Below are 25,505 nucleotides of genomic sequence, written 5' to 3'. Positions count from 1 at the left end.
TAGGAACTTCACAGTCTCTTAAGAGCGATATATTTAATACATTCACAAGATTCGAAATGAAAAACAAACATTATTCATGCTACAGGTTTTTAATTTTCCTTGGACAACACCAAAAACACAGTACTCAAACGGCATGGTTTTTTCGTTTTTTTGGTTTCTTTTTGAGATGGAATTTCACTCTTGTTCCCAGGCTGGAGTGCAATGCTGTGATCTTGGCTCACTGCAACCTCCGCCTCCCGGGTTCAAGAGATTTGCCTGCCTCAGCCTCCCGAGTAGCTGGGATTACAGGCGCCCACCGCCACGCCTGGATAATTTTTGTTTTCTGGTTTTTTTTTGAGACGGTGTCTCACTCTGTCGCCCAGGTTAGAGTGCAGTGGCACCATCTCAGCTCACTGCAAGCTCCGCCTTCCAGGTTCATGCCATTCTCCTGCCTCAGGCTCTCGAGTAGCTGGGACTACAGGCGCTCACCACCACGCCCGCCTAATTTTTTCTATTTTTTAATAGAGACGGGGTTTCACCCGTGTTAGCCAGGATGGTCTTGATTTCCTGACCTCGTGATCCACCCGCCTAGGCCTCCCAAAGTGCTGGGATTACAGGCGTGAGCCACTGTGGCCGGCAATTTTTGTATTTTAAGTGGAGATGAGGTTTCACCATGTTAGCCAGGCTGGTCTTGAGCTCCTCACCTCAGGTGATCCATCCGCCTTGGTCTCCCAAAATGCTGGGATTACAGGCATGAGCCACCGTGCTCGGCCTGCATGTTTTAACAAGAGGAGCATGAACCATCATTTTGACACAAATACAGCTTTAAAAAAAAAAATAAAGCCGGCTGGACGCGGTGGCTCACACCTGTAATCCCAGCACTTTGGGAGGCTGAGGTGGGTGGATCACGAGGTCAGGAGATCAACACCATCCTGGACAACATGGTGAAACCCCGTCTCCACTAAAAACACAAAATTAGCCAGGCATGGTGGCAGGCGCCTGTAATCCCAGCTACTCAGGAGGGTGAGCCAGGAGAAACACTTGAACTCGGGAGGCAGAGCTTGTAGTGAGCAGAGATCGCACCACTGCACTCCAGCCTGGGCAACAGAGCGAGACTCCATCTCAAAAAAAAAAAAAAAAAAAGACTATTTGTTGAATGTTGAAAGGAGGAGCAAAAATCAGTTGAAATTTGGAGTAGAAGGAAAACTGTGGAGTGTCTCATTCACTTCACTCTGATTTGAATTTCTTTTTTTTTTTTTTTGAGACAAGAGTATCGCTCTGTCACCCAGGCTGGAGTACAATGGTGCGATATCAGCTCACTGCAACCTTTGCCTCCTGGGTTCAAGTGATTCTCCTGCCTCAGCCTCCTGAGTAGCTGGGATTACAGGCGTGCGCCACCACACCCAGCTAATTCTTGTATTTTTAGTAGAAACGGGGTTTCACCATGTTGGCCAGGCTGGTCTCGAACTCCTGACCTCAGGTGATCTGCCCACCTCGACCTCCCAAAGTGCTGGGATTATAGGCGTGAGCCACCATGCCCGGCCTGATTTTCATGGCTCACTGCAGCCTCCAATTCCTAAACTCCAATGATCTTCTCACCTCAGCCTGCCAAGTAGCTAGGATTACAGATGTGTGCTGCCACGCTAATTTTAAAAAATTTTTTGTATAGATGGGTTCTCACTATGAGCCCAGGCTCATCTTGAAGTTCTGGGCTCAAGCAATCCTCTTACCTTGGCTTCCCAAAGTACTGGGATTACAGGCGGGAGCCACCGTGCCAGCCATCACTCTCATTTTTGAGCACAGGAATTGTGCCCAAAGGCTAGGATAAGGAATTAAAGATGCATGCCAAGAAATACCCACAAACATTAATTATAAAAGGGAGACCATACTAACGTTTGTGAAAAGCTTATACTAACATAGAGCAATATTTAAGTTATAAAGTTAAATGAAAAAGGGTATAAAACTGTATCAACAGTACAGTCTCAACTATGTAAAAACCAACCAAAATCTGCCCTAAAAAGGCTGAAAGGAAACAGCTCAAAATGCTAATGTGATTGTATTTAAGAAGTGTATCTAATAGGGATCTTTTTTCTTCCTTTTTAGTTTTCTGTCTTTTCCAAATGTTTCTCTACAGGGGAGATTTTTTAAAAAGCTATTAGGGAAGGAGTAGAATAAAAATGGAAAAAAAAATCTATTAGTTACAAAAAACTGAGTCTGATAGAAGCATTGAATTTGAGTTAATGAATTTAAGTCTAGCCTATAAGAATTTGTACATTTAGAAAACTATGAAACAGTCCAGGCTACTCCATGAATCCACTGGTAGGACCAGAGGCTGGAGGTGGAAGTGCCACCTGGTTCTGCCTGATAAAAAATGCTGAATCAGCCAGGCACGGTGGCCCACACACCTGTAATCCCAGCATTTAGGGAGGCTGAGGTGGGCGCATCACCTGAGGTCAGGAGTTTGAAACCAGCCTGGCCAACATGGCGAAACACTGTCTCTACTAAAACTACAAAAATCAGCCAGCGTGGTGGCAGGCACCTGTAATCCCAGCTACGCAGGAGGACCACGTGAACCCAGGAGGCAGAGGTTGCAGTGAGCCGAGATGGCGCCACTGCACTCCAGCCTGGGTGACAAGAGAGAGACTCCATCTCAAAAAAACAAAACAAAACAACAACAACAAAAAAACCCAAATCAATCAGGAATGTCACATATTTACAAAAAGGAACAGAAATACTCACATTTAGCAAACACTTATTTGTCCATTAATACTACAATCAAACATGCAGATTTTCTCCTATTTTCTGTGCGGATGGCAAGTTACAAAAATGCTATTATCACAACTGTAGAATGTCAATCCTAGTTTAGAAACAGTAATAAAACAGCACTTCAACAAGAGTGGACCGAGAAAGTGCACAACTTAGAAAATTATAAAAAATGCTTCCTACAAAAATGATTCCCTTTAAGACATTTGTTCACTGTACACATTTTAAGGTCCCCTCTCCCACCCCCCAACAAAAATAGAGGCAGAACCTCTAAGCACTTTCTAACAAAGTGTCCCCTGGTTTGTTCCTCTGACAAACCCTGACTGAAGGCTCATGATGTGCAGGCACTGGGGTCTCAAAGAGGAGAAAGACTTGTCCCTGCCTCAAGGATGCCTCAGTCTTCCCAAAGCAGGAGGCAGACAAGTCACCAACCACTACGGATGTAGAACGGATGTATTATACATCCATTAAAAGCAGATGCCGATGCCTTCTTAAAATTAAACGATATGCTGCAATTCCCACTGAATTACTTATACAAACCTCCTTACATACAAGCTGTCCTGACTTACTAGGAAGCAAAAATGCCACCACCTTCTCCTGATAAATACTTCTCTAATGGGCAGGCATTAAATTACATTTTGTGATGTTTGCCCCTAAACATCGCAATGCCTAGTGAAGTCAGTTAACTTTCTTTTAAGCAATGGTGCCTATTTTACTCTGAGAATGAGACACTTTGAAACTGAGGAAGGAACCAGTCCTGTATCTAGATCAAGACTCATCAGTACCATCAAAAGCTGAGATGAAACAGTGTAAGTTTCAACAGAAATCTTCAATCTCCCATCCGTTGATGTGCAATGCGCTCCTGCGTCAGCCGCTCCAGGTCTTTCTGCACATTTGGGTGGTCTTCCAGATCTTCGTAGAGCGACCTGACGATGTCCAGTCTCCTGTAATTCTCAGGCTTGACTAGGCTCCGGACAACCTGGAGGCATCGCTCTTTCAGAGTATACACTGGAAGGGCAAAAACCAAATCCTCAGTGGCAGACTAGGGTCTCAGTACAAGGAACGAACAAGAGGCTTTGCCAACAACTACCTGTACTACTGATGGATCTCACTTTAGGTTAAAGAAAAAAAGTGAGTGCATGTATGTGGCAGTGTGTTATGCTGATGGCCCCCTATGGACACCTCATGGTGTTCATGCCTCTATAGTAATTTCGCCTTGAAATGGGCTGGGCTTGTGATTGCTTTAACTAACTGAATGTGGATTAAGCGACACTGGCAATTCTAGGCCGAAGCCTTAAAAAGGCCTGTTGACTTCTGCTTTTATACTTTGGAAAGCCCTGAGCTATCCTGCTAGAGAGACCACATAAAGAGGAACAGGCCCTGGCCAGGCATGGTGGTTCATGCCTGTGATCCCAACACTTTGGGAGGGCAACGTGAGTAGATCGCCTGAGCTCAGGAGTTCGAGACCAGCCTGGCAACATGGCGAAACCCTGTCTCTACAAAATGCACAAAAAATTAGCCAGGCATGGTGGCACATGCCTGTGGTCCCAGCGACTGGGGAGGCTGAGGTGGGAGGATCATTTGAGCCCTGGAGGCAGAGGTTGCAGTGAGCTAAGATCATGCCACTGCACTCCAACCTGGGTGACAGAGTGAGACTCTATCTCGAAAAAAAGAAAAAAAAAAAGAGAAAAAAAAAAAAGAGGGACAGGCCCAGCCCCCAGCTGCCAGCAAAAGGCAGCCACACCAACGACTACCACCAGCAGAGTAACTGCCTAGCTGAGCCCAGCCTGGACTACAGAATTATGAACAAATAAAATGGTGGGCTGGGCGCAGTGGCTCACGCCTGTAATCCTAGCACTTTAGGAGGCTGAGGCAGGCAGACTGCCTGAGCTCAAGAGTTCAAGATCAGCCTGGTCAACATGGTGAAACCCCTGTCTCCACTAAAATGCAAAAAATTAGCCAGGTTTGGTGGTGCACACCTGTAGTCCCAGCTGCTGAAGCAGGAGAATCGCTTGAACCCAAGAGGCAGAGGTTGCAGTGAGCCAAGATCACACGCCACTGCACTCCAGCCTGGGTGACACAGTGAGACTCTGTCTCAAAAAAAAAAAAAAAAAAAAAAGGTGGTTATTAGTTTTGGGGTGGTAGTCACAAAACACATAACCAAAACAATGTGTACTTAGAAAATCTAGTACAACTGAATTGGGTATCCCAATTCCTATTTTACACTCACTGGAAACGTACTCAAGGGTATTCTATAAGGCAAATTTACCAAATTTAACTCAGCAATGCTCATTTTTATATATCTACTTCCTTAAAACAGGATCTATACACACATAGTAGTTTGAATCCTATGAAACCCATGTATTTGGGGGGTTTGTGAGGTTTTTTTTCTTTTTTTGAGACAGGATCTCACTCTGTCACCTGGGCTGGAGTGCAGTGCTATGATCATGGCTCACTGCAGCCTCAAACTCCTGGGCTCAAGGGATCCTCCCACCTCAGCCTCCCAAACAGCTGTGACCACAGGCATATGCTAAGATGCCCAGGTAATTAAAAAAAATTTTTTTTGTGGAGCTGGAGTCTCACTTTGTTGTCCAGGCTGGTCAAGAACTCCTGGTCACAAGCGACCCTCCCGCCATAGCCTCCCTAAGTGCTGGAATTACAGGCATGATTACAGGCAGGAGCCACCACACACTGCTGGTCTTTAGTGAGTTTCTTTTTTTACCCACAGGAACATCAGTTTATTAGGGTTTACCCTGATAAAATCATTTGAGCTTCAAACAAATAGTGAAGTATTATACCAATCTTCAATGATTTAAAAAAAAAAAAAAACAGGCTGGACGCAGTGGCTCACGCCTGTAATCCCAGCACTTTGGGAGGCTGAGGTGGGCGGATCACCTGAGGTCAGGAATTCAAGATCAGCCTGGCCAACATGGTGAAATCTCATCTCTACTAAAAATACAAAAATTAGCCAAATGTGGTGACAGGCACCTATAACCCCAGCTACCCAGGAGGTTGAGGCAGGAGAATCACTTGAACCCAGGATGCAGAGGTTGCAGTGAGCTGAAATCGCACCACTGCACTCCAGCCTGGATGACACTGTGAGACTCTCTAAAAATAAAAATTAAAAAAAAAAAAACACCTCTGATTGGCACTGTGAGCTTGATTGTGTTAAATTGAAAATACATAGGCCAGGTGCTGTGGCTGATGCCTGTAATCCCAGCACTTTGGGAGGCCGAGGCAGGCAGATCATGAGGTCAGGAGATGGAGACCATCCTGGCTAACACGGTGAAACCCCGTCTCTACTAAAAATACAAAAAATTAGCAGAGTGAGTGGCACATGCCTGTAGTCCCAGCTACTCGGGAGGCTGAGACAAGAGAATCGCTGGAACCCAGTAGGCGGAGGTTGCAGTGAGCCGAGATCACGCCACTGCACTCCAGCCTAGCCAACACAGCGAGATTCTGTCTCAAAAAAAATAAAAAAAATTAGAAGTCAACAACAAATAAGCCAAAATATCTCATGCTCTACACATTGTTCTCCTGGAACTCCAGGGCACAATTTGGCCAGGGAAACAAAAGGCATTCGTAATTCTACAATTCTACAAAACTAACCTATGATATGATACTTTAATTTCGCTTGTCTCTTAAGAGCCCAAAGTGCTTTTGAGACACCATAACACCTTTAACACATAACATACAAATACATCACTTCCATTTTATTTATGGTAGAGAATAGGATACAAAAAGATTGGATACCTTCCCTGACATTAGGCAAAAATTAAGAACTGGGCTTAATTTTTCAAGTGGCCTATCCTGTACTTACTACAACAAACAACCTTATCTTTTTAAAAAGTAAAACGTCAGTACCTGGCAGTGTGATATTGGCAAAAATAGGCTGTCCGTCAACATTGAGAGATGGCACAAATAATTCAGTTTGGTTAACCAGAAGCCCATCGTGTGTCCCTGCATCTCTGAAGAGCCAAAGGTGACCTATCAGGACAAGCAAAGGTTGTTAAAGAGCCACACTGGTGGCCGGGCGCGGTGGCCCACACCTGTAATCCCAGCACTTTGGGAGGCCGAGGCAGGCGGATCATGAGGTCAGGAGATCGAGACCGTCCTGGCTAACGCGGTGAAACCTCGTCTCTACTAAAAATACAAAAAAATTAGCCAGGTGTGGTGGCGAGCGCCTGTAGTCCCAGCTACTCGGGAGGCTGAGGCAGGAGAATGGTGTGAACCCAGGAAGTGGAGCTTGCAGTGAGCCGAGATCGCGCCACTGCACTCCAGCCTGGGCGACAGAGCAAGACTCCGTGTCTCCAAAAAAAAAAAAAAAAGAGCCAGACTGGTCTGAGTCAGGGCACCTATTTTCTCCATTTCCCCTGACCTACACAAAAAGCTTACCTCTCACTCTGCTTAAATATTATACAAAGCCCTTCTAGTAACATTATCTGTCAGTCAGTCCTCACAACAGATCCATTTACAGATGAGAAAACAAGTCTGAGAGGAGAAGTGACATGCTCAAGGTATAAGACAGTAAGCAAAGAGCACGTACTTGAAGCTGTAAATCCCGTGCCCTTTCTGCTACCATGGTGGAAAAGGGAAGCCTAGGTCAAGTACGTGATTGCAAATCACAGCAAACCCTGCAAACTAAAGAGAGAAAGCCACTGACTTCTCAAATCAGTGCTTCTCAAAAACAAGGAAGTGCAAAAACATGTCGAAAGAAAACTCATCAAACCCTAAGATCTGTGCATTTTACTGTATGTAAATTATACCAGAATTTTCTTTGCTTTTTCTTTTTTTTTTTTTGAGATGCAGTCTCGCTCTGTCGCCCAGGCCGGAGTGCAGTGGCACGATCTCAGCTCACTGCAAGCTCTGCCTCCCGGGTTTATGCCATTCTCCTGCCTCAGCCTCCCAAATAGCTGGGACCACAGGTGCCCGCCACCACGCCCGGCTAATTTTTTGTTATTTTCAGTAGAGATAGGGTTTCACCATATGAGCCAGGATGGTCTCAATCTCCTGATCTTGTGATCCGCCCGCCTCGGCCTCCCAAAGTGCTGGGATTACAGGAGTGAGCCACTGCGCCCGGCCCAGAATTTTCAAAATGCATACATCACATACAAAAGAGGGCAGGAAGCAATCCTCCAGCCCTAAGATTCTGTTTAAGGAAGGAGGAGGTTCTCTCAGAATAAATATAGCACTTGTTCCTCGGGGCATAAATTTACTTACAGATTTGGTGGGAAATTTTAAGAAATGTAAACTGGTAATTTTTTAAATTTTGGTAAAATATACATAAAAGTTACCATTTTATTTATTTATTTAGAGACGGAGTCTTGCTCTGTGGCCCAGGCTGGAGTGTAGTGGTGTGATCTTGGCTCACTGCCACCTCCGCCTCCCAGGTTCAAGCAATTCTCCTGCCTCAGCCTCCCGAGTAGCTGGGACTAAACAGGCGCATGCCACCACGTGCAGCTAACTTTTGTATTTGTAGTAGAGACAGGGTTCCACCATAGTGGTCAGGCTGGTCTTGAACTCCTGACCTCAGGTGGATCTACCTGCCTCAAACATTTACCATTTTAACCATTTTTAAATGTACAATTCAGTGCATTAAGTACCTTCAAAAGTAATTTTATTTTCTTTTTTTAAGACGAGGTCTCTATGGGTGCAGCACAGCAACATGGCACATGTATACATATGTAACAAACCTGCACGTTGTGCACATGTACCCTAGAACTTAAAGTATAATAAAAAATTTTAAAAAAATAAAAAAGAGATGAGGTCTCAGCCTGGGCAACACAGCAAGACCTCATCTCTACTAAAAATAAAAATAAAAAAAGAAATTAGCCAGACATAGTGGAGCATGCCTATAGTCCCAGCTACTTTTGGGAAGCTGAAGCTCTGGGAGGACTGCTTGAGCCCAGGTTAAGGGTGCAATGAGCCGTGATCATGCCACCAAACTCCAGCCTCCACACTCCAGCCCAGGCAACAGCAGGACATCCTGTCTCAAAAAAAAAAAAAAAAAGACAAGACAGAGAGACAGGGTCTTGCTGTGTTACCAGACTAGAGTACAGCAACTATTCAGAGGCACCATCATAGTTCACTGTAGCCTCCAACTCCTGGGCTCGGGTGATCTTCCTGCCTCAGCTTCCCAAGTAGCTGGGACTAAAGTCAGGAATGTGCCCTGCTAATTTTTCAAGAATTTTTTTTTTTTTTTTTAAATACAGACAGGGTCTCACTATGTTGCACAGGCTGGTCTCCAGCTCCCAGGCTCAAGAAATCCTCCTGCCTCAGCCTCCCAAAGTGCTGAGATCACAGGCATGAGCCACTGCACCCAGGCTCAGTAAATTTTTATATTAAATCGGGCACAGAAAAATTTTGGAGTAAAATGCAAAATTCATACAATTTCCTATATAAAATAGGAGCCTACAGAAATGTTGATCCCTGGAAATACTGTGTTCTTCATCTAACATTAGAAGTCTGGTGTAAAAGTGTATTAAGTACACCACCCTCAAGGAAGAAAAGATCTATCGGGATCCTTGCAAAAATCCTTTGTAAAGATTAAGTGACACTAGGACTACTTCTCTGCTTAAAGGCCATGGCAAGATTACTGCCTGCACCTTAGGTAAGGCCTAGTTATTCCTCACCTGGGTTTTCACAACTACCTAACTGCTTCCTCGACAGTAGTCTTTCCCCTCCAAACCACTTGGCAAGCTGGGTGAGCTTTTCAGTATATAAATCTGACAATGTCATGTCCCTGCTTAAAAACTTTCGGCCGGACGTTGTGGCCGAAATCCCAGCACGCCTGTAATCCCAGCACTTTGGGAGGCCGAAGCAGGCAGATCACGAGCTCAGGAGATGGAGACCATCCTGGCCAACATGGTGAAACCCTGTCTCTACTAAGAATACAAAAAATTAGCTGGGCATGGTAGTGCGTGCCTGTAATCCCAGCTACTTGGGAGGCTGAAGCAGGAGAATCGCTTGAACCAGGGAGTCGGAGATTGCCGTGAGCCAAGATTGCGCAACAGCACTCCAGTCTGGCGACAGATCCAGACTCCATCTCAAAAATATATATACATAAATACTGAAAAACTTTCAAAGGGCTGGGCGCAGTGGCTTACACCTGTAGTCTCAGCACTTTGGGAGGCCAAGGCGGGTGGATCATCTGAGGTCAGGAGTTCGAGACCAGCCTGGCCAAAATGACGAAACCCCCGCCTCTACTAAAAAAAAATTAGCCACGAGTGGTGGCGCACGCCTGTAATCCCCACTCCTCGGGAGGCTGAGGCAAGAGAACCACTTGACCCCAGGTGGCAGATGTTGCAATAAGCCGCAATCGCGCCACTGCATTCTAGCTTGGGCCACTGCACTCCAGCTTGCGCCACTGCACTCCAGCTTGCAGAGCAAGACTCCCGTCTCAAAAAAAAAAAAAAAATTTCAATGCTCCCATATTCCTAGGGGTAAAATCACCTTTTAAGCGTCCTCTCCCAAGACTCCAGGTCTCAACGCACGCATGTCTAGAACCTCTTACCTAGGGTTGGCTAGTTCCTACTCCATCCTGCTCTCTTCCTTCTCCGGGAAGTGCTCCTTAACTGAAACCACACAACCGCAACCCCTCCATCTCCCAGCAGGCAGGTAGGTCAATTTCCCACGCCACACACGGTCGGCTCTTCCGGCGCCAACATGACCCTGGCTTGTTCCTGTCTTTGCATCTGTCAGTCTCCCCAGGAGGAATGTGTTCTCCATGAGGGCAGGGACTACGCAGAACTGGCCCACTGGAGTCATCAGGACTGAACAGATGGGGTGTTAAGGATGCAGCTTTTCTTTTAGGGGAAAATACACGCGGGGTGGGGGACTGGGGGGAGCCACCTTCAAATGCAAACTATTCGGCCTTATAAAGAATGCTCTGGGCCGGGCGCGGAGGCTCATGCCCATAAGCCCAGCACTTTGCGAGGCCGAGGCGGGCGGATCACGAGGTCAGTAGTTCGAGACCAGCCTGACCAACATGGTGAAACCCCGTCTCTACTAAAAATATAAAAATCAGCCGGGCGCGGTGGCGCACGCCTGTAATCCCAGCTACTCAGGAGGCTGAGGCAGGATAATCGCTTGAACCCGGGAGGCGGGGGCTGCAGTGAGTCGAGATCGCGCCACTGCACTCCAGCCTGGGCGACAGAGCGAGACTCCGTCTCAGAAAAAAAAAAAACCAGAATGCTCTGACGCTTGCGAGCAGCGTCACCCTGGATGTGTCCTGCCTCAAGGGGCCTCTCAGTTCCCCGTCTGCAAAATGGACCCCGGGGCGGTAGAGGGGCTTCAGACCGTGCTATCGTCCCTGCTGGGTCGGGCCTAAGCGCCGGGCCCGTACCTCGGTAGCTGTGGATGCGGCGGCCCGTGCCAGGCGGCAGCGTTGGGTAGGGCTGCGGCTCGCCGTCGAAGTTGAGCCATACGGGCAGCACGACGCGCGGACTGCGGTTGCAGAAGATGACCTGGGAGGGCTCGCGCGAGTTCACCGAGCGCAGCACCGGCCGCGGCCGCCCGGCCTCCATCTCCTCCTCGGCGCCCAGTTCCTCCGGGCCGGACTCTTCCGGGCCGGACTCCTCGGCGCTCGACTCCTCCCCGCCGTCTTCTTCAGGGCCGTACTCTTCGACGCCTGCCTCCTCCGCGCCTACCTCGGCCTCGTCCCAGCTCTCCGCCCTCCGGGGCATTCCCTCCGCGGTCCAGACCACCCGGGCCGGACGCCGCGGGATCCGCGGGTCGGACGCGGGGCGGAGCTGCGTGCGCGCTCCCGAGTCGACCTCCGTAGTCTTCGCGCGCGCTCGGTAGAGGATGGAAAGCGCTCGCGGAAATAGCCGGCCGGAGGCTGTGCGCGTGCGCAAAAGGATCCTCCTGCACCAGGGGCCGTTGTAACGGAGGCGAGGCTAGGCCAACTCGTTACTGTATTTCCACCATAAAATTTTTTTTTCACCCCTCTAAGGTTTGGTTTTTTTGTTTTGTTTTGTTTTGTTTTTGAGACAGGGTCTCAGTCTGTCGCCCGGGCTGGAGTGCAGTGGCGCGAGCTTGGCTCACTGCAGCCTTGACCTCCCTGGCTCAAGCGATCGTCTCGCCTCAGCCTCCCGAGTAGTTGGTACTGCAGGCGCGCACCACCATGCCCGACTAATTATTTTTATTTGTTGTTTGAAACGGAGTCTCGCTATGTTGCCTAGGCTGGTCTCGAACTCCTGGGTTCAAGTGATCCTCCCGCCTTGGCCTCTCAAAGTGCAGGGATTACAGGCCTTAGCCACTGTGCCTGGTGGACTAACTGAATTTTTTTTTCTTCATGTCAGACGCGCAATGTGCTGACGTCGTAACAAGGTTCGAGGGTGGCTCATCTCACACGGGAACACCCAGTCATCACGCTTATAAAGTACAAAAAGTCAACTAACTGAATTCTTACAAGGCATGGGTGATTAGTAAAGAGGGAAAAATAATTAGACCTACTATGTGCAGAGCACTCTGGTGGAAATTGGAAAATCAGATACTTACTTTAGGGCAATCAAAACTACAAACATAAACACTCATTAACTTTGTTCATTTTACAAATATTTATTAAGGCCCTACTATGTACCACCTATGGTGATAAGTGTTGAAAATATTGTAAAAACCGGTCTTGTTTCCTGCCTTCACTGCACTTCAATAAAAGCGTCATACGGTAATCAATCACACAAATAAAATAGCAACTATGGCCGGGTGCAGTGGCTCATGCCTGTAATCCCAGTACTTTGGGAGGCCGAAGTGGGCTGATCACGAGGTCAGGAGTTCTAGACCAGCCTGACAACATGGTGAAACCTTGTCTCTACTAAAAATACAAAAATTAGCCTGGCGTGGTGGTGCGCGCATGTAATCCCAGCTACTTAGGAGGCTGAGGCAGGAGAATTGCTTGAACCCGGGAGGCGGAGGTTGCAGTGAGCTGAGATTGTGCTACTGCACTCCAGCCTGGGTGACAGAGTGAGACTCTGTCTCAAAAAAAAAAAGTGCAACTGTAAAAGAGACAAGGTACTATAGAAGGCTAAAGATCTGGGGGTCAAGGAAGATGGTACACAATTCTGTGTAATTAAATGTTCAGTGATGTGGGATGGACTCAAGTGGAGAAGCAGCTCAGAAAAAGAAGGGTTCAGAGAGTTTTATATTAGTTAAAAATAATTTTTTTTTAGACAGTCTCACTTTATCACCCAGGCTGGAGTGCAGTGGCTCAGTCTCAGCTCACTGCAACCTCCATCTGCCAAGTTCAAGTGATTATCGTGCCTCAGCCTCTGGAGTAGCTGGGATTACAGATGTGTGCCACCACACCCGGGTAATTTTTGTACTTTTAGTAGAGATGGGGTTTCACCATGTTTGCCAGGCTGGTCTTGAACTCCTCACCTCAGGTAATCTGCCTGCCCTGGTTTTCCCAAGTGCTGGGATTACAGGTGTGAGCCACCGTGCCCAGCTCAAAAATAAATTTCAAGTAGAAAGAAAAAAATCTATCAAGTGCCAGACACTGTGCTAAGCATCCCACATGAATTAAGGCTATGTCATTATCTCCATTTCACAGCTAAGGAAACAGAAGGGTATATAAGAATGTGAAGGCCTAGCACTATACGCCTGTAATCCCGAGATTTTGGGAGCCCGAGGCAGGTGGATCACTTGAGTTCAGGAGTTGGAACCAGCCTGGGCAACATAGCGAGGTCCTGTCTCTATAAAAAATGAAAGAATTAGCCAGGCATAGTGGCGTGCACCTGTAGTCCCAGCTACTCAGGAGGCTGAAGCAGGAGGATCACTTGAGCCTGGGAGGTTGAGGCTGCAGTAAGCCGTGATCATGCCACTGCACTCCAGCCTGGGCAACAGAGCCAGACTCTGTCTCAGAAAAAAAAAATGTGAAAAGGGTAGTCAAAATGCTGGATCAGAGAGGCTCATCACCTGATGCCTTAGGAGAAAATGACAGTACGAGTGAACCTCAGGAGTTGGACATCTCCACAAAAGCACTGACACCATGAACCTAAGTAATTTTGCCTAGGGCTCTCCTTGACAGCTCACTACACAGACATGGTGTATCCTGGTGGCCTCCAGCAGGATTAAGTGACCAGCAGTGATGCTGGACCCCCAGCTACATTAACAACATGAAAACACTGTAGAGAAAAATCCCAAAGTAGGCCAGATGCAGTGGCTCACGCCTGTAATCCCAGCACTTTGGGAGGCCAAGGTGAGCAGATCACTTGAGGTCAGGAGTTTGTGACCAGCCTGGCCGACATGGTGAAATCCCATCTCTACTAAAAATACAAAAAATTAGCCAGCATGGTGGCCTGCGCCTGTAATCCCAGCTACTCGGGAGGCTGAGGCAGGAGAATCACTTAAACCCCAGAGGCGGAGGTTGCAGTGAGCCCAGATAGCACCACTGCACTCCAGCCTGGGCAACAGAGTGAGACTCCATCTCAAAAAATAAATAAATAATAAAAATAAAATAAACCCCAAAGTAGGACTTCTGTTAATCAAATTACAATGGCTTAGAGCCATCATAATTCACAAGATTCATGCAAACATCCCCTCAGTTGTACTCCCATGCCAGCGAGGTGAAATATAACAGTTTAATATTACAGAAATGCCTACATCCCTAAAATGAAACCAGTTGCTTAGATAAATGCAGGCTTTGAGATTGCAAATAATGTTTCAAAGATCATTTAAGAGGAAGGGGTGGCCAAGCACGGTGGCTTATGCCTGTAATCCCGGCACTTTGGGAGGCCGAGGTAGGCGGATAACTTGAGCTGAGGAGCTCGACACTAGGCTGGGCAACATGATGAAATCCTGTCTCTACAAAAAATTAGCCGGGCGTGGGTGCACCTGTAGTCCCAGCTGCTCAGGAGGCTGAGGCTGGAGGATCACCTGAGCTCAGGAAGGTCAAGGCTGCAGTGAACTGTGATAGTGACACTGCACTTTAGCCTGGGTAACAGAGCGAGACTCTGTCTCAAAAAAGAAAAAAGAAAAGAAAAAGTTGCAAAAGAAACAAGTTTAGAATATACTAAGTAAAACCACAGGCAAAATTTTTCTTACAGTACACTTTTCATTAGGCAAAAAGACATGTAGAAAAGAATAAAAAATACAATGTCTAAAGACAACTGGTGGGCCGGGCGCAGTGGCTCACGCCTGTAATCCCAGCACTTTGTGAGGCCAAAGCAGGCAGATCATGAGGTCAAGAGATCAAGACCATCCAGGCTAACCCAGTGAAACCCCGTCTCCACTAAAAATACAAAAACAAAATTAGCCGGGCATGGTGGCGGGCGCCTGTAGTCCCAGCTACTCGGGAGGCTGAGGCGGGAGAATGGCATGAACCCGAGAGGCAGAGCTTGCAGTAAGCGGAGATGGCGCCACCGCACTCCAGCCTGGGCGACAGAGCGAGACTCCGTTTCAATAAATAAATAAAGACAACTGGTGATTTTTTCTATCTCCTTTTCTGTCTTTTCTAAATTTTCTCTAAGGGGGATATATTTTGCCTTGTTTGTATGTCGACCAATTAAAATATACAAGTACAATAATAAAACAAATACTGATAATGTCACAATGTGTAATTAGCATGTTGCCATATTTACTTCGTTTCCAGTTTTTGCAATGAGCTGAGATCGTGCCACTGCACTCCAGCCTGGGCGACAAAGCGAGACTCTGTCTCAAAAAAAAAAAAAAAACCAGAGTATCTTGTCACCCCCAAAACTCCTTCATGGTCAAACCCTGCTTCCACTCTTAATCCCTGGCAACCACTGGTCTGTCTGTCTTCTGTCCCTATAGTTTTGCCTTTCCAGAATGTCACACAACAAAATCGTATCATATGTAGACTTTTGAGTTTGGCTTTTTTTCACTTAGCATAATGCATTTGAGATTCATCCAAGTTGTAGTATATAACAACTTACTCATTTTTATTGCCAAGGGTATTCCATACTATCTACTTACCAACTGCAAGATATTGGTTTGTTTCCAGTTTTTAGTAATTATAAAGTTGCTATATACATTAGTGTACAGGTTTCTTGCAAACATAAGTTTTGTTTCTCTTGGGTGAGAATCACCTAGGAGATTGCTAGGTCAAACGCTAAGTACATGTTTAACTTCATGAGAAATTGCTAACCTGTTTCCCCAGAGCAGTTGTATCATTTTGCATTCTCACCAGCAATGTATGACTGTTCCAGTTGTTCCACATTCTTGTCTACAGTTGGTATTATCAGATTTGAGGTTTTGTTCTTTTTTTTTTTTTGAGACAGAGTCTCGCTCTGCCGCCCAGGCTGGAGTACAGTGGCACAATCTCGGCTCACTGCAACCTCCACCTCCGGGGTTCATGCCATTCTCCTGCCTCAGCCTCCCAAGTAGCTGGGACTACAGGCGCCCGCCACCACGACCAGCTAACTTTTCGTATTTTTAGTAGAGATGGGGTTTCACCGTGTTAGCCAGGATGGTCTCGATCTCCTGACCTCATGATCCACCCACCTCGGCCTCCCAAAGTGCTGGGATTACAAGCGTGAGCCACCACGCCTGGCCTGGGGTTTTGTTCTTTAAAAATAAAAAAATTTTAGCCATTCTAATTGATGTATAGTGGTATCTTATTGACGTTTAATTTGTACTTCTGAGAGGTGACAACGTGCTGGCAGCCCTCTCGGCCCTTGCTCGCTCTCGGCGCCTCCTTGGCCTTGGCCACCACTCTGGCCACGCTTGAGGAGCCCTCCAGCACGCGGCTGCACTGTGGGAGCCCCTTTCTGGGCTGGCCAAGGCCAGAGCCGGCTCCCTCAGCTTGCAGGGAGGTGTGGAGGGAGAGGTGCGGGTGGGAACCGGGGCTGCAGTGGCGCTTGTGGGCTAGCACGAGTTCCGGGTGGGCATGGGCTCAGCCTGCCCGCAAGCCCAGGGCAGTGAGGGGCTTATCACCTGGGCCAGCAGCTGCTGTGCTCAATTTCTCGCAGGGCCTTAGCTGCCTCCCGGCCGGGCAGGGATCAGGAGCTGCAGCCCGCCATGCCTGAGCCCGGCTCCTGTGCGACCCGAGCCTCCCCAATGAGCGCCACCCCCTGCTCCACTGAGCCCAGTCCCATCAACCACCCAAGGGCCGAGGAATGCAGGTGCAGGGCGCGGGACTGGCAGGCAGCTCCACCTGCGGCCCCGGTGCAGGATCCACTGGGTGAAGCCAGCTGGGTTCCTGAGTCTGGTGGGGACTTGGAGAACCTTTATGTCTAGGTAAGGGATTGTAAATACACTAATCGGCACTCTGTATCTAGCTCAAGGTTTGTAAACACACCAATCAGCACCCTGTGTCTAGCTCAGGGTTTGTGAATGCACCAATCGACACTCTGTATCTAGCTACTCTGGTGGGGACTTGGAGAACCTTTGTGTCTAGCTCAGGGATTGTAAACACACCAATCAGCACCCTGTCAAAACGGACCAATCAGCTCTCTGTAAAATGGACCAATTGGCTCTCTGTAAAATGGACCAATCGGCTCTCTGTAAAATGGACCAATCAGCAGGATGTGGGTGGGGCCAGGTAAGAGAATAAAAGCAGGCTGCCAGAGGTAGCAGTGGCAACCTGGTTGGGTCCATTTCCATATTGTGGGAGGTTTGTCATTTCAGTCTTTGCAGTAAATCTTGTTATTGCTCCCTCTTTGGGTCTGCATTGCCTTTGTGAGCTGTAACACCATGAAGGTCTGCTGAAGCCAGCGAGACCACAAACCCACTGGGAGGAACCAACAACTCTAGAGGCAGTGCCTTAAAAGCTGTAATACTCGCCGTGGTCTGCAGCTTCACTCCTGAGCCAGCGAGACAACGCAGCCACCAGAAGGAACAAACTCTGAACACATCCGAACATCAGAAGGAACAAACTCCGGACAGGCCACCTTTAAGAACTGTAACACTCACTGCAAGGGTCTGCGGCTTCATTCTTGAAGTCAGTGAGACCAAGAACCCACCAATTCTGGACACACTTCTCTAGTGACTAACAATGTTGAGCATCTTTTCATGAGCTTGTTTGCCATTAAAAAATAATCAAGCTGGCCAAGTGAAGTGGCTCACGTCTGTTAATCCCAGCACTTTGGGAGACCCAGGTGGGAGGATTGCTTGAGCCCAGAGTTCAGGACCAGCCTGGGCAACACAGTGAGACCCTATCTCTATTTTGTAAAATAATTAAAAATTTAAAAAATAAAGCTAATGTATCTATCACCTCAGTTTTTTTGTGGTGAGAACATTTAAGATCTACTCTTTTGGCTGGGCACAATGGCTCATGCCTGTAAGCCCAGCACTTTGGGAGGCCAAGGTGGGCAGATCATCTGAGGTCTGGAGTTCGAGACCAGCTTGGCCAACATGGTGAAACCCTGTCTCTACTAAAAATACAAAAATTAGCCAGGCATGGTGGTGGGTGCTTGTAGTCCCAGCTACTCGGGGGGCTGAGGCAGGAGAATCGCTTGAACCCAGTGTCAGAATTAAAGAAAAAGGAGAGAAACATGAAGGGTGGGTTGACAGTCAACAGGTTTAGTTCAAACCTGGGAGGGATTTCTGACCAAGTTAGGTCAGAAGCTGCACAATCTTACAAGAGTTTTTAAGGATTCAGGGTGGGAGAGTTTATCAGAGGCTTCAACTGCTTCTGTGTCTCTTCGTTGTGCTTACCTGGGAGGGAGAGTTGTTTGTCTGTTCCCGTACATCTTTCTGCAGCTGCAGGCATATCCCCTGAGTCTGCTTTTAGCTTCCCTTAGTGCACCTGAGGGAAAGAAATGTGCCTATTAAGGCCCACTGTTTTACTGGGGCACATTGTATGAGGGTGAAGTTTGGCAGTTACCCAAGAGACTTTCCCCCTACTTCTCTCTGTGCGCAAGCTGTCTTATCTGTGTTTTACTGTCTGCTCTTTCTGGCTGCTTGTGGTTAGAAGAGAAGTGATTTCCTTGAAATGTATGAGGTTAGAAAGGGAGCTGGAACTTAAAGTGGTGGTGTTTGTCCAAGATGACGGTGCTCCTGCTCTGTCACCCAGGAGGCGGAGGTTGCAGTGAGTCGAGATCGCACCACTGCACTCCAGCCTGGGTGACAGAGCAAGACCCTGTCTTAGAAAAAAAAAACAAAAACTACACTCTTAACAATTTTCAAATATACATTATTTATTAACTATAGTCATCATGCTGTATAACAGATGTCCAGAATATATTCCTCCCAACCAAAAGGGTGACTCGTACCCTTTGACCAATATCTCCCTGTTTCATCTCAACTCCCCTGGCCCTGGCAACCACCATTGTACTCCCTGCTTTTGTGAGTTCAACTTATTTTATTGATCGGTTAATTGATTGAGACCAAGTTTCGCTCTTGTTGCCCAGGCTGGAGTGCAATGGTGTGATCTCGGCTCACCGCAACCTCCGCCTCCCGGGTTTAGGCGATTCTCCTGCCTCAGCCTCCCGAGTAGCTGGGATTATAGTCATGCGCCACCACGCCTGGCTAATTTTGTGTTTTTAGTAGAGACAGGGTTTCTTCATGTTGGTCAGGCTGGTCTTGAACTCCTGACCTGAGGTAATCTGCCTGCCTCGGCCTCCCAAAGTGCTGGGATTACAGGCGTGAGCCACCGCACCCGGCCAATTTATTTTAAAGATTCCGGCCGGGTGTGATGGCTCACACCTGTAATCCCAGCACTTTGGGAGGCTGAGGCGGGTGGATCACGAGGTCAGGAGTTCAAGACCAGCCTGGCCAAGATGGTGAAACCCCGTCTCTACTAAAAATACAAAAATTAGCCAGGCGCTGTGGAAGGCGCCTGTAATCCCAGCTACTCAGGAGGCTGAGGCAGAAGAATCGCTTGAACCCAGGCAGCAGAGGTGGCGGTGAGCTGAGATCACGCCACTGCACTTCAGCCTGGGCGATAGAGTGAGACTCTGTCTCAAAAAAAAAAAAAAAATCCACATATAAGTGAGAACATGCAGTATTTATCTTCTTTTTTTCTTTTTCTTTCTTTTTTTTTTTTTTTTTTGAGACAGAGTTTCGCTCTTGTTGCCCAAGAGGAGGGCAGTGACATGATCTCGGCTCACTGCAACCTCCGCCTCCTGGGTTCAAGCGATTCTCCTGCCTCAGCCTCCAGAGTAACTGGGATTACAGGCGCCCACCACTGCGCCCGGCTAATTTTGTATTTTTAGTAGAGATGGGGTTTTGCCATGTTGGCCAGGCTGGTCTCAAATTCCTGATCTCAAGTGATCTGCCCGTCTTGGCCTCCCAGTGTGCTGGGATTACAGGCATGAGCCACTGCACCCGGCGCACATTTTCTTTATCCATTCGTCTGGCAATGGACACTTGATTCCATAGTGTGGCTATTGTGAATAGTGCTGCAATGAACATGGGAGTGCAGATATCTCTTCAAAATACTGATTTTCATTTCCTGTGTATATATACCCAGAAGTGAGCTTGTTGGATCACATGGTAATTCCATTTTTAGTTTTTCCAGGAACCTCCAAACTGTTTGCCATAATGGCTGTACTAATATACATTCCCACCAAGAACCTGGGAGGGTTCTGTTTTCTCCACGTCCTCACCAACACTTATCTTTTGGCCATTTAATGTCTTCTGTTGAGAAATGTCTACTTAGGTCCTTTGCCCATTTTAAAATTGTTTCCTTGCTATTGAGGTCCTTATATATTTTGAATATTAACTCCTTATTGGATGTATGATTTGCAAATGTTTTTTCCCATTCTGTAAACTGCCTTTTCACTGTTTTTTTTACTTCTTCTCACATCAGATAGGCAATGTGTTGACATCATAACAAGGTTTGAGGAAGGCACACCTCACACATGAACATGAAAACCCACTCATCATGCTTATGAACTATGAAAAACTCTGTTGTATTTCGTTTGCCATTCTTGTTTTTTTTTTTGAGACGGACTCTCACTCTGTCGCCCAGGCTGGAGAGTAGTGGCGCAACCTCTGCCTCCCAGGTTCAAGTGATTTTCCTGCCTCAGCCTCCTGAGTAGCTGGGACTATAGATGTGCATCACCACAACTGGCCTAGTTTTATATTTTTAGTAGAGACGGAGTTTAGCCGTGTTGGCCAGGCTGATGTCGAACTCCTGAACTCAGGTGATCCACCCGCCTTGGCTTCCCAAAGTGCTGGGATTACAGGTGTGAGCCACCGGGCCCAGCCTATTTTTTGTCTTCAAGGTGTCAGTTCAAATATTTCGTCCATTTATTTAGCTGTTTTCTTTCTGCTGAGTTTTAATAGTTCTTTATATATTTATTCAGGCCAATTGTTAACGCTTTTCAAATGCATGTGTATGTCCATAATGTATATGTGGTGATATATTACTTTTACAATGGTAAACAAACAAAAATAACAACAGCAACAAAAACCCAAACATCATTTCCATGTACAATACAATTTTGGCCTATGGTATCTTTATCATGCAGTGAAGTTGATACCGCATTGCTCCTTTGTGTATGTTGTGTTTTCCTGAGGTTTTTCTGCAAATGTCATTCTAGTGTCTTTTGCTTTGAGAACATGCAGTGAATAAATGACTATACTATAAGCTCCATAAGAGTAGAAACTGTCTGTTTCTCATTTTATCTCCAGTGCCTCACACATAATAGACATACAATGTACTTAATGCTAATAAACAACTTCTTAGGCAAAATGTTTGTGAAAGCCACACTGAAGCATTTATCATTTATTGAATTGAAACGTTTCATTTCATTTATTCATTTATTGAGACAGGGTCTTGCTCTGTCACCCAGGCTGAAGTTCAGTGGTGTGATCTTGGCTCACTACAGCCATGACCTCCTGGGCCTAGGTGATCCTCCCACCTGAGCCCCATGAGTAACTGGGACTACAGGCATGCACCACCACACCAGCCTAATTTTGTTTATTTTTTGTGGTGGCGGTCTCTCTGGGTTGCCCAGTTTGTCCTCAAAACTCCTGGGCTCAAGCAATCTTCCCATCTCAGCCTCCCAAAGTAACGGGATTACACGCATAAGCCACCACACCTATCCAATAAAATTATTTTTTTAAAAACTGTTATGGTTGGAAAATGCAGCTGACGCACAATACAAACTTCACGCTTGACAGTCGTAGCAAGCTCAAAGGAGCCAAAGATAACTTTGTCCTAAATGCAAATGTTGATGCCAATGGATACCACCACTTAGATAAATGTAACGAACAATTGCTTTTTTGCACTCTCAAGGTATCAGTGAGATCCAGGGAGAGGCTAATAGAGGGCCGGTATGGTACAGAAAACACAAAACTTATTTATGAGACTCTGAGTGGCTCTGCACTGACCTGGGAATAAGGTTTTAGTTTTGGCTTTGCCACCAGGATGGACATGTCTGTCACTCAACCTGTCTGGGTTTGCTTCTATATTCCTAGAATGGCAGGGGCAGACTAGATTATCTCTAAGATTCTTTCTCACCCTAATGTTCTGTGAGTTTTAATTCTTGCTAGTCCTAATCTTTTGCCAATTTAGTGCACAGGGTGACTTAACTTTTTTTTTTTTTTTTTTTAGCAGATACAGTGTCTCACTATGGTGCCCAGGCTGGTCTTAAACTCCTGGCCTCAAGTGATCCTCCAGGGTAACTTTTCATTAGAAAATAAACCAGCTGGGCACAGTGGCTCATGCCTGTAAGCCCAACACTTTGGGAGGCCAAGGCGGGAAGACTGCTTGAGCCCAGGAGTTTGAGACCAGCCTAAGCAGCATAGTGAGACCCTGTCTCTAAAAACAAAGAAAACAAATAAATAAAGAAAAATTAAATAAAGAAACCCCAGCCTGGCCAACCTGGTGAAACCCTGTCTCTACTAAAAATACAAAAATTAGCTGGGCCTGGTGGTGCATACCTGTAATCTCAGCTCTTCAGGAGGCTGAGGCATGAGAATCGCTTGAACCTGGGAGGCAGAGGTTGCAGTGAACCAAGATTGCGCCACTGCACTCCAGCCTGTGTAACAAAGAAAGACCCTGTCTCAAAAAAAAAAAACAAAAAACAAACAACAACAAAAAAAAAACCTGAGAACTCTAAATCAGCCTTTCTTATTGTATAATCTAGTTGACAGTCATATGGCCTTTAGATGTTAGTTGTTGTTGTTGCTGTTATTATTGTTTTGAGACAGAATCCAGCTCTGTTGCCCAGGCTGGAGTGCAGTGGCATGACCTCAACTTGCTGCAAATTCCACCTCCAAGTTTCGAGCGATTCTTGTGCCTCAGCCTCCCGAGTAGCTGGGATTACAGGCACACATGATCAAGCCTGGCTAATTTTTTTTTTTTTTCATTTTTAGTAGAGATGGGGTTTCACCATATTGACCAGGCTGGTCTCAAACTCCTGACCTCAAGCGATCTGCCCACCTTGGCCTCCCAAAATGCTGGGATTACAGGTGTGAGCCACCGCACCCAGCCATGAAGTCTTGAACAATTATTGACGGCAGCAATTGTCTGCAAACTGCCAGAGCAAATTTTCTAAATCATATTATCCAGAGGCAACTGGGGGCCAACTTTTTTGCAGGCAACAGCATGAATCTGAGTATAAATACTGGGAAAGAGCCTAGAGATGAACAACAGGCTTCCTGTCCCCACCACCATGTTTATTTGTTTATTTTTTCTATTTTTCTTTTTATTGTAGAGACAGGGTTTTGCTGTTGGCCAGGCTGGTGTGGAACTTCTGGCCTCAAGTGATCCATCCGCCTCGGCCTCCCAAAGTGCTGGGAGGCATAAGCCTCAGCACCCAGCCCCCACACCATGTTTTTGAGATGGCGTCTCACTCTGTCACCAAGGCTGGAATGCAGTGGCATGATCATAGCTCACTGCAGCTTTGACCTTCTGGGCTCAAGTGATCCTCCTACTTCAGCCTTCCCAGTAGCTGGGACTATAGGCTTGTGCCACCACACCCTCCTAATTTAAAAACTGCTTTTATAGAGAGGAGTTGCACTACGTTGCCCAGGCTGGTCTCAAATTCCTGGGCTCAAGCAATCTTCCTGCCTCAGCCTCCCAAAGTGCTAGGACTATAGGTGTGAGTCACCACGCCTGGCCTGTACTCCACTTAGTGTGGCTTATAGTACGGGCTGAGTATTATCTGAAATGCTTGGGACCAGAGGTGTTTTGGATTTGGGATTTTTTCAGCATTTGGAAATCTGAAATACTTTTGGAACATCCTTACATACTTACTCATTGAGCATCCCTAATCCGAAATGCAAAATGCTCCAATGAGCATTTCCTTTGAGTGCCATGTCAGTGCTCAAAAAGTTTGAGATTTTGAAGCATTTCAGATTTTCAGAATGGGGATCATCAACCTGTAGTATACTTCTTTAGCTTGGTGAAATAAACATGGGTAGTTAAAGGTCTGAGTAACAAAAGTGGAATGACAGAACTGGGTACTTCTGTAACGATCAGCCAGACAATAAGCTCCCTATTTTTTCCTGCTTCTGAAATCCACTTTAACCATGTTGGCCAGGATGATCTTGATCTCTTGACCTCGTGATCCACCCACCTTGGCCTCCCAAAGTGCTGGGATTATAGGCGTGAGCCACAGCGCCCGGCCCAAGCTTAATTTTTAAAGACAGACTGAAAACTGCTTTATTATCAAGGGACTTGCAATCTATGCCTAATAGCTCATGGGTTCAAACCTCTTACTTTTCAGCTTTTCAGCAAATAAGTGAATTAAACCAAATTATAGGGTAAAAAACATTTCAAAGTATATGGGCGTGAAGAGGTTCCCTTGAAGGTGCCTATGAATGGCTTAGAGGAAAATTTAAAATTTAGCTCATTTTCCACTCAAGATTTTTTTTTTTTAAGACAAGGTCACACTCTGTTGCCCGGGATGGAGTGCAGTGGTGCAATCCCAGCTCACTGCAGCTTCCACCTCCTAGGCGAATTGCTTGAGCAATCCTACTTCAGCATCCTGAGCAGCTGGGACTACAGGTGGGTGCCACCATGCCCAGTTAATTTTTGTATTTTTAGTGGAGATAGGGGTCTTGCCACATTGCGCAGGTTGGTCTCGAACTCCGTCTCAAAAAAAAAGGTAGATTAAAAAAATTATAATTAAAAAAATTATGATGAGTTGGCTGGACATAAAAAGAAAAAAAGAGCTGCCGGGCGCGGTGGCTTACACCTGTAATCCCAGCACTTTGGGAGGCTGAGGCAGGCGGATCACGAGGTCAGGAGATCAAGACCATCCTGGCTAATACAGTGAAACCCCGTCTCTACTAAAAATACAAAAAATTAGCCAGGCGTGGTGGCATGTGCCTGTAGTCCCAGCTACTTGGAAGGCTGAGGCAGGAGAATCACTTGAACCCGGGAGGCGGAGGTTGCAGTGAGCCGCAATTGTGCCACAGCACTCCAGCCTGGCAGCAGAGCAAGGCTCTGTCTCAAAAAAAAAAAAAAAAAAAAAAAAAGCTAACTAAAAAAATAGAAAAATTTAAAAAAAAAATAAAGACGGGTCTCATTATGTTGCTGAGGCTTGTGCTGACCTCCTAGGCTCAAGCTATCCTCCCACCTCAGCCTCCTGAAAAACTGGGATTACAGGCGCACACCACCACACCCAGCAGTATGGTACTATTAAGGGCACTAACTTGTTTAGAGCATATTATTTTAATAACAATAAATTAAGATTTTTTTTTTTTTGAGATGGAGTTTTGCTCTTGTTGCCCAGTCTGGAGTGCAGTGGTGCGATCTTGGCTCACTGCAAACTCTGCCTCCTGTGTTCAAGTGATTCTCCTGCCTCAGCCCCTTAAGCAGCTGGGATTACAGGCAGGCACCACCATGCCTGGCTAATTTTTCTTGTATTTTTAGTAGAGATGGGTTTTCACCATGTTGGTCAGGC

General features: G+C 46.6%; 1 protein-coding gene, 1 non-coding gene and 1 pseudogene across 3 annotated transcripts; all 3 read right to left on the bottom strand.

Annotated features, from left to right (window-relative positions):
* On the bottom strand, positions 1 to 11,589 carry VHL (von Hippel-Lindau tumor suppressor). 2 transcript variants are annotated; one of them, XM_004033589.5, is made up of 3 exons: positions 11,087 to 11,589; positions 6,607 to 6,729; positions 1 to 3,750 (listed from the first exon to the last, which is right to left on the bottom strand). In XM_004033589.5, exons 1-3 carry the CDS (start codon positions 11,424 to 11,426, stop codon positions 3,572 to 3,574), a joined length of 642 nt encoding a protein of 213 aa, XP_004033637.3. In that variant the 5' UTR covers positions 11,427 to 11,589; the 3' UTR covers positions 1 to 3,571. The 2 variants fall into 2 exon arrangements, with proteins under 2 accessions (XP_004033637.3, XP_004033638.3); XM_004033590.5 differs by lacking the exon at positions 6,607 to 6,729 and having other exon boundaries at positions 11,087 to 11,518.
* Positions 11,590 to 12,038: 449 nt separating this feature from the next.
* On the bottom strand, positions 12,039 to 12,136 carry LOC115934229 (uncharacterized; annotated as a pseudogene).
* Positions 12,137 to 20,446: 8,310 nt separating this feature from the next.
* Positions 20,447 to 20,550, bottom strand: LOC115934231 (small nucleolar RNA U13). Its single transcript, XR_004070051.2, has one exon. It is a non-coding gene; the product is annotated as a small nucleolar RNA U13 (small nucleolar RNA).
* Between the last annotated feature and the right edge of the window lie 4,955 nt (positions 20,551 to 25,505).

Source organism: Gorilla gorilla, chromosome 2 (assembly GCF_029281585.2).
Source record: "Gorilla gorilla gorilla isolate KB3781 chromosome 2, NHGRI_mGorGor1-v2.1_pri, whole genome shotgun sequence".
NCBI lineage: Eukaryota > Metazoa > Chordata > Mammalia > Primates > Hominidae > Gorilla > Gorilla gorilla.
The sequence above is the reverse complement of the archived record's forward strand: the minus strand, read 5'-3'. Positions and strand labels throughout refer to the sequence as shown.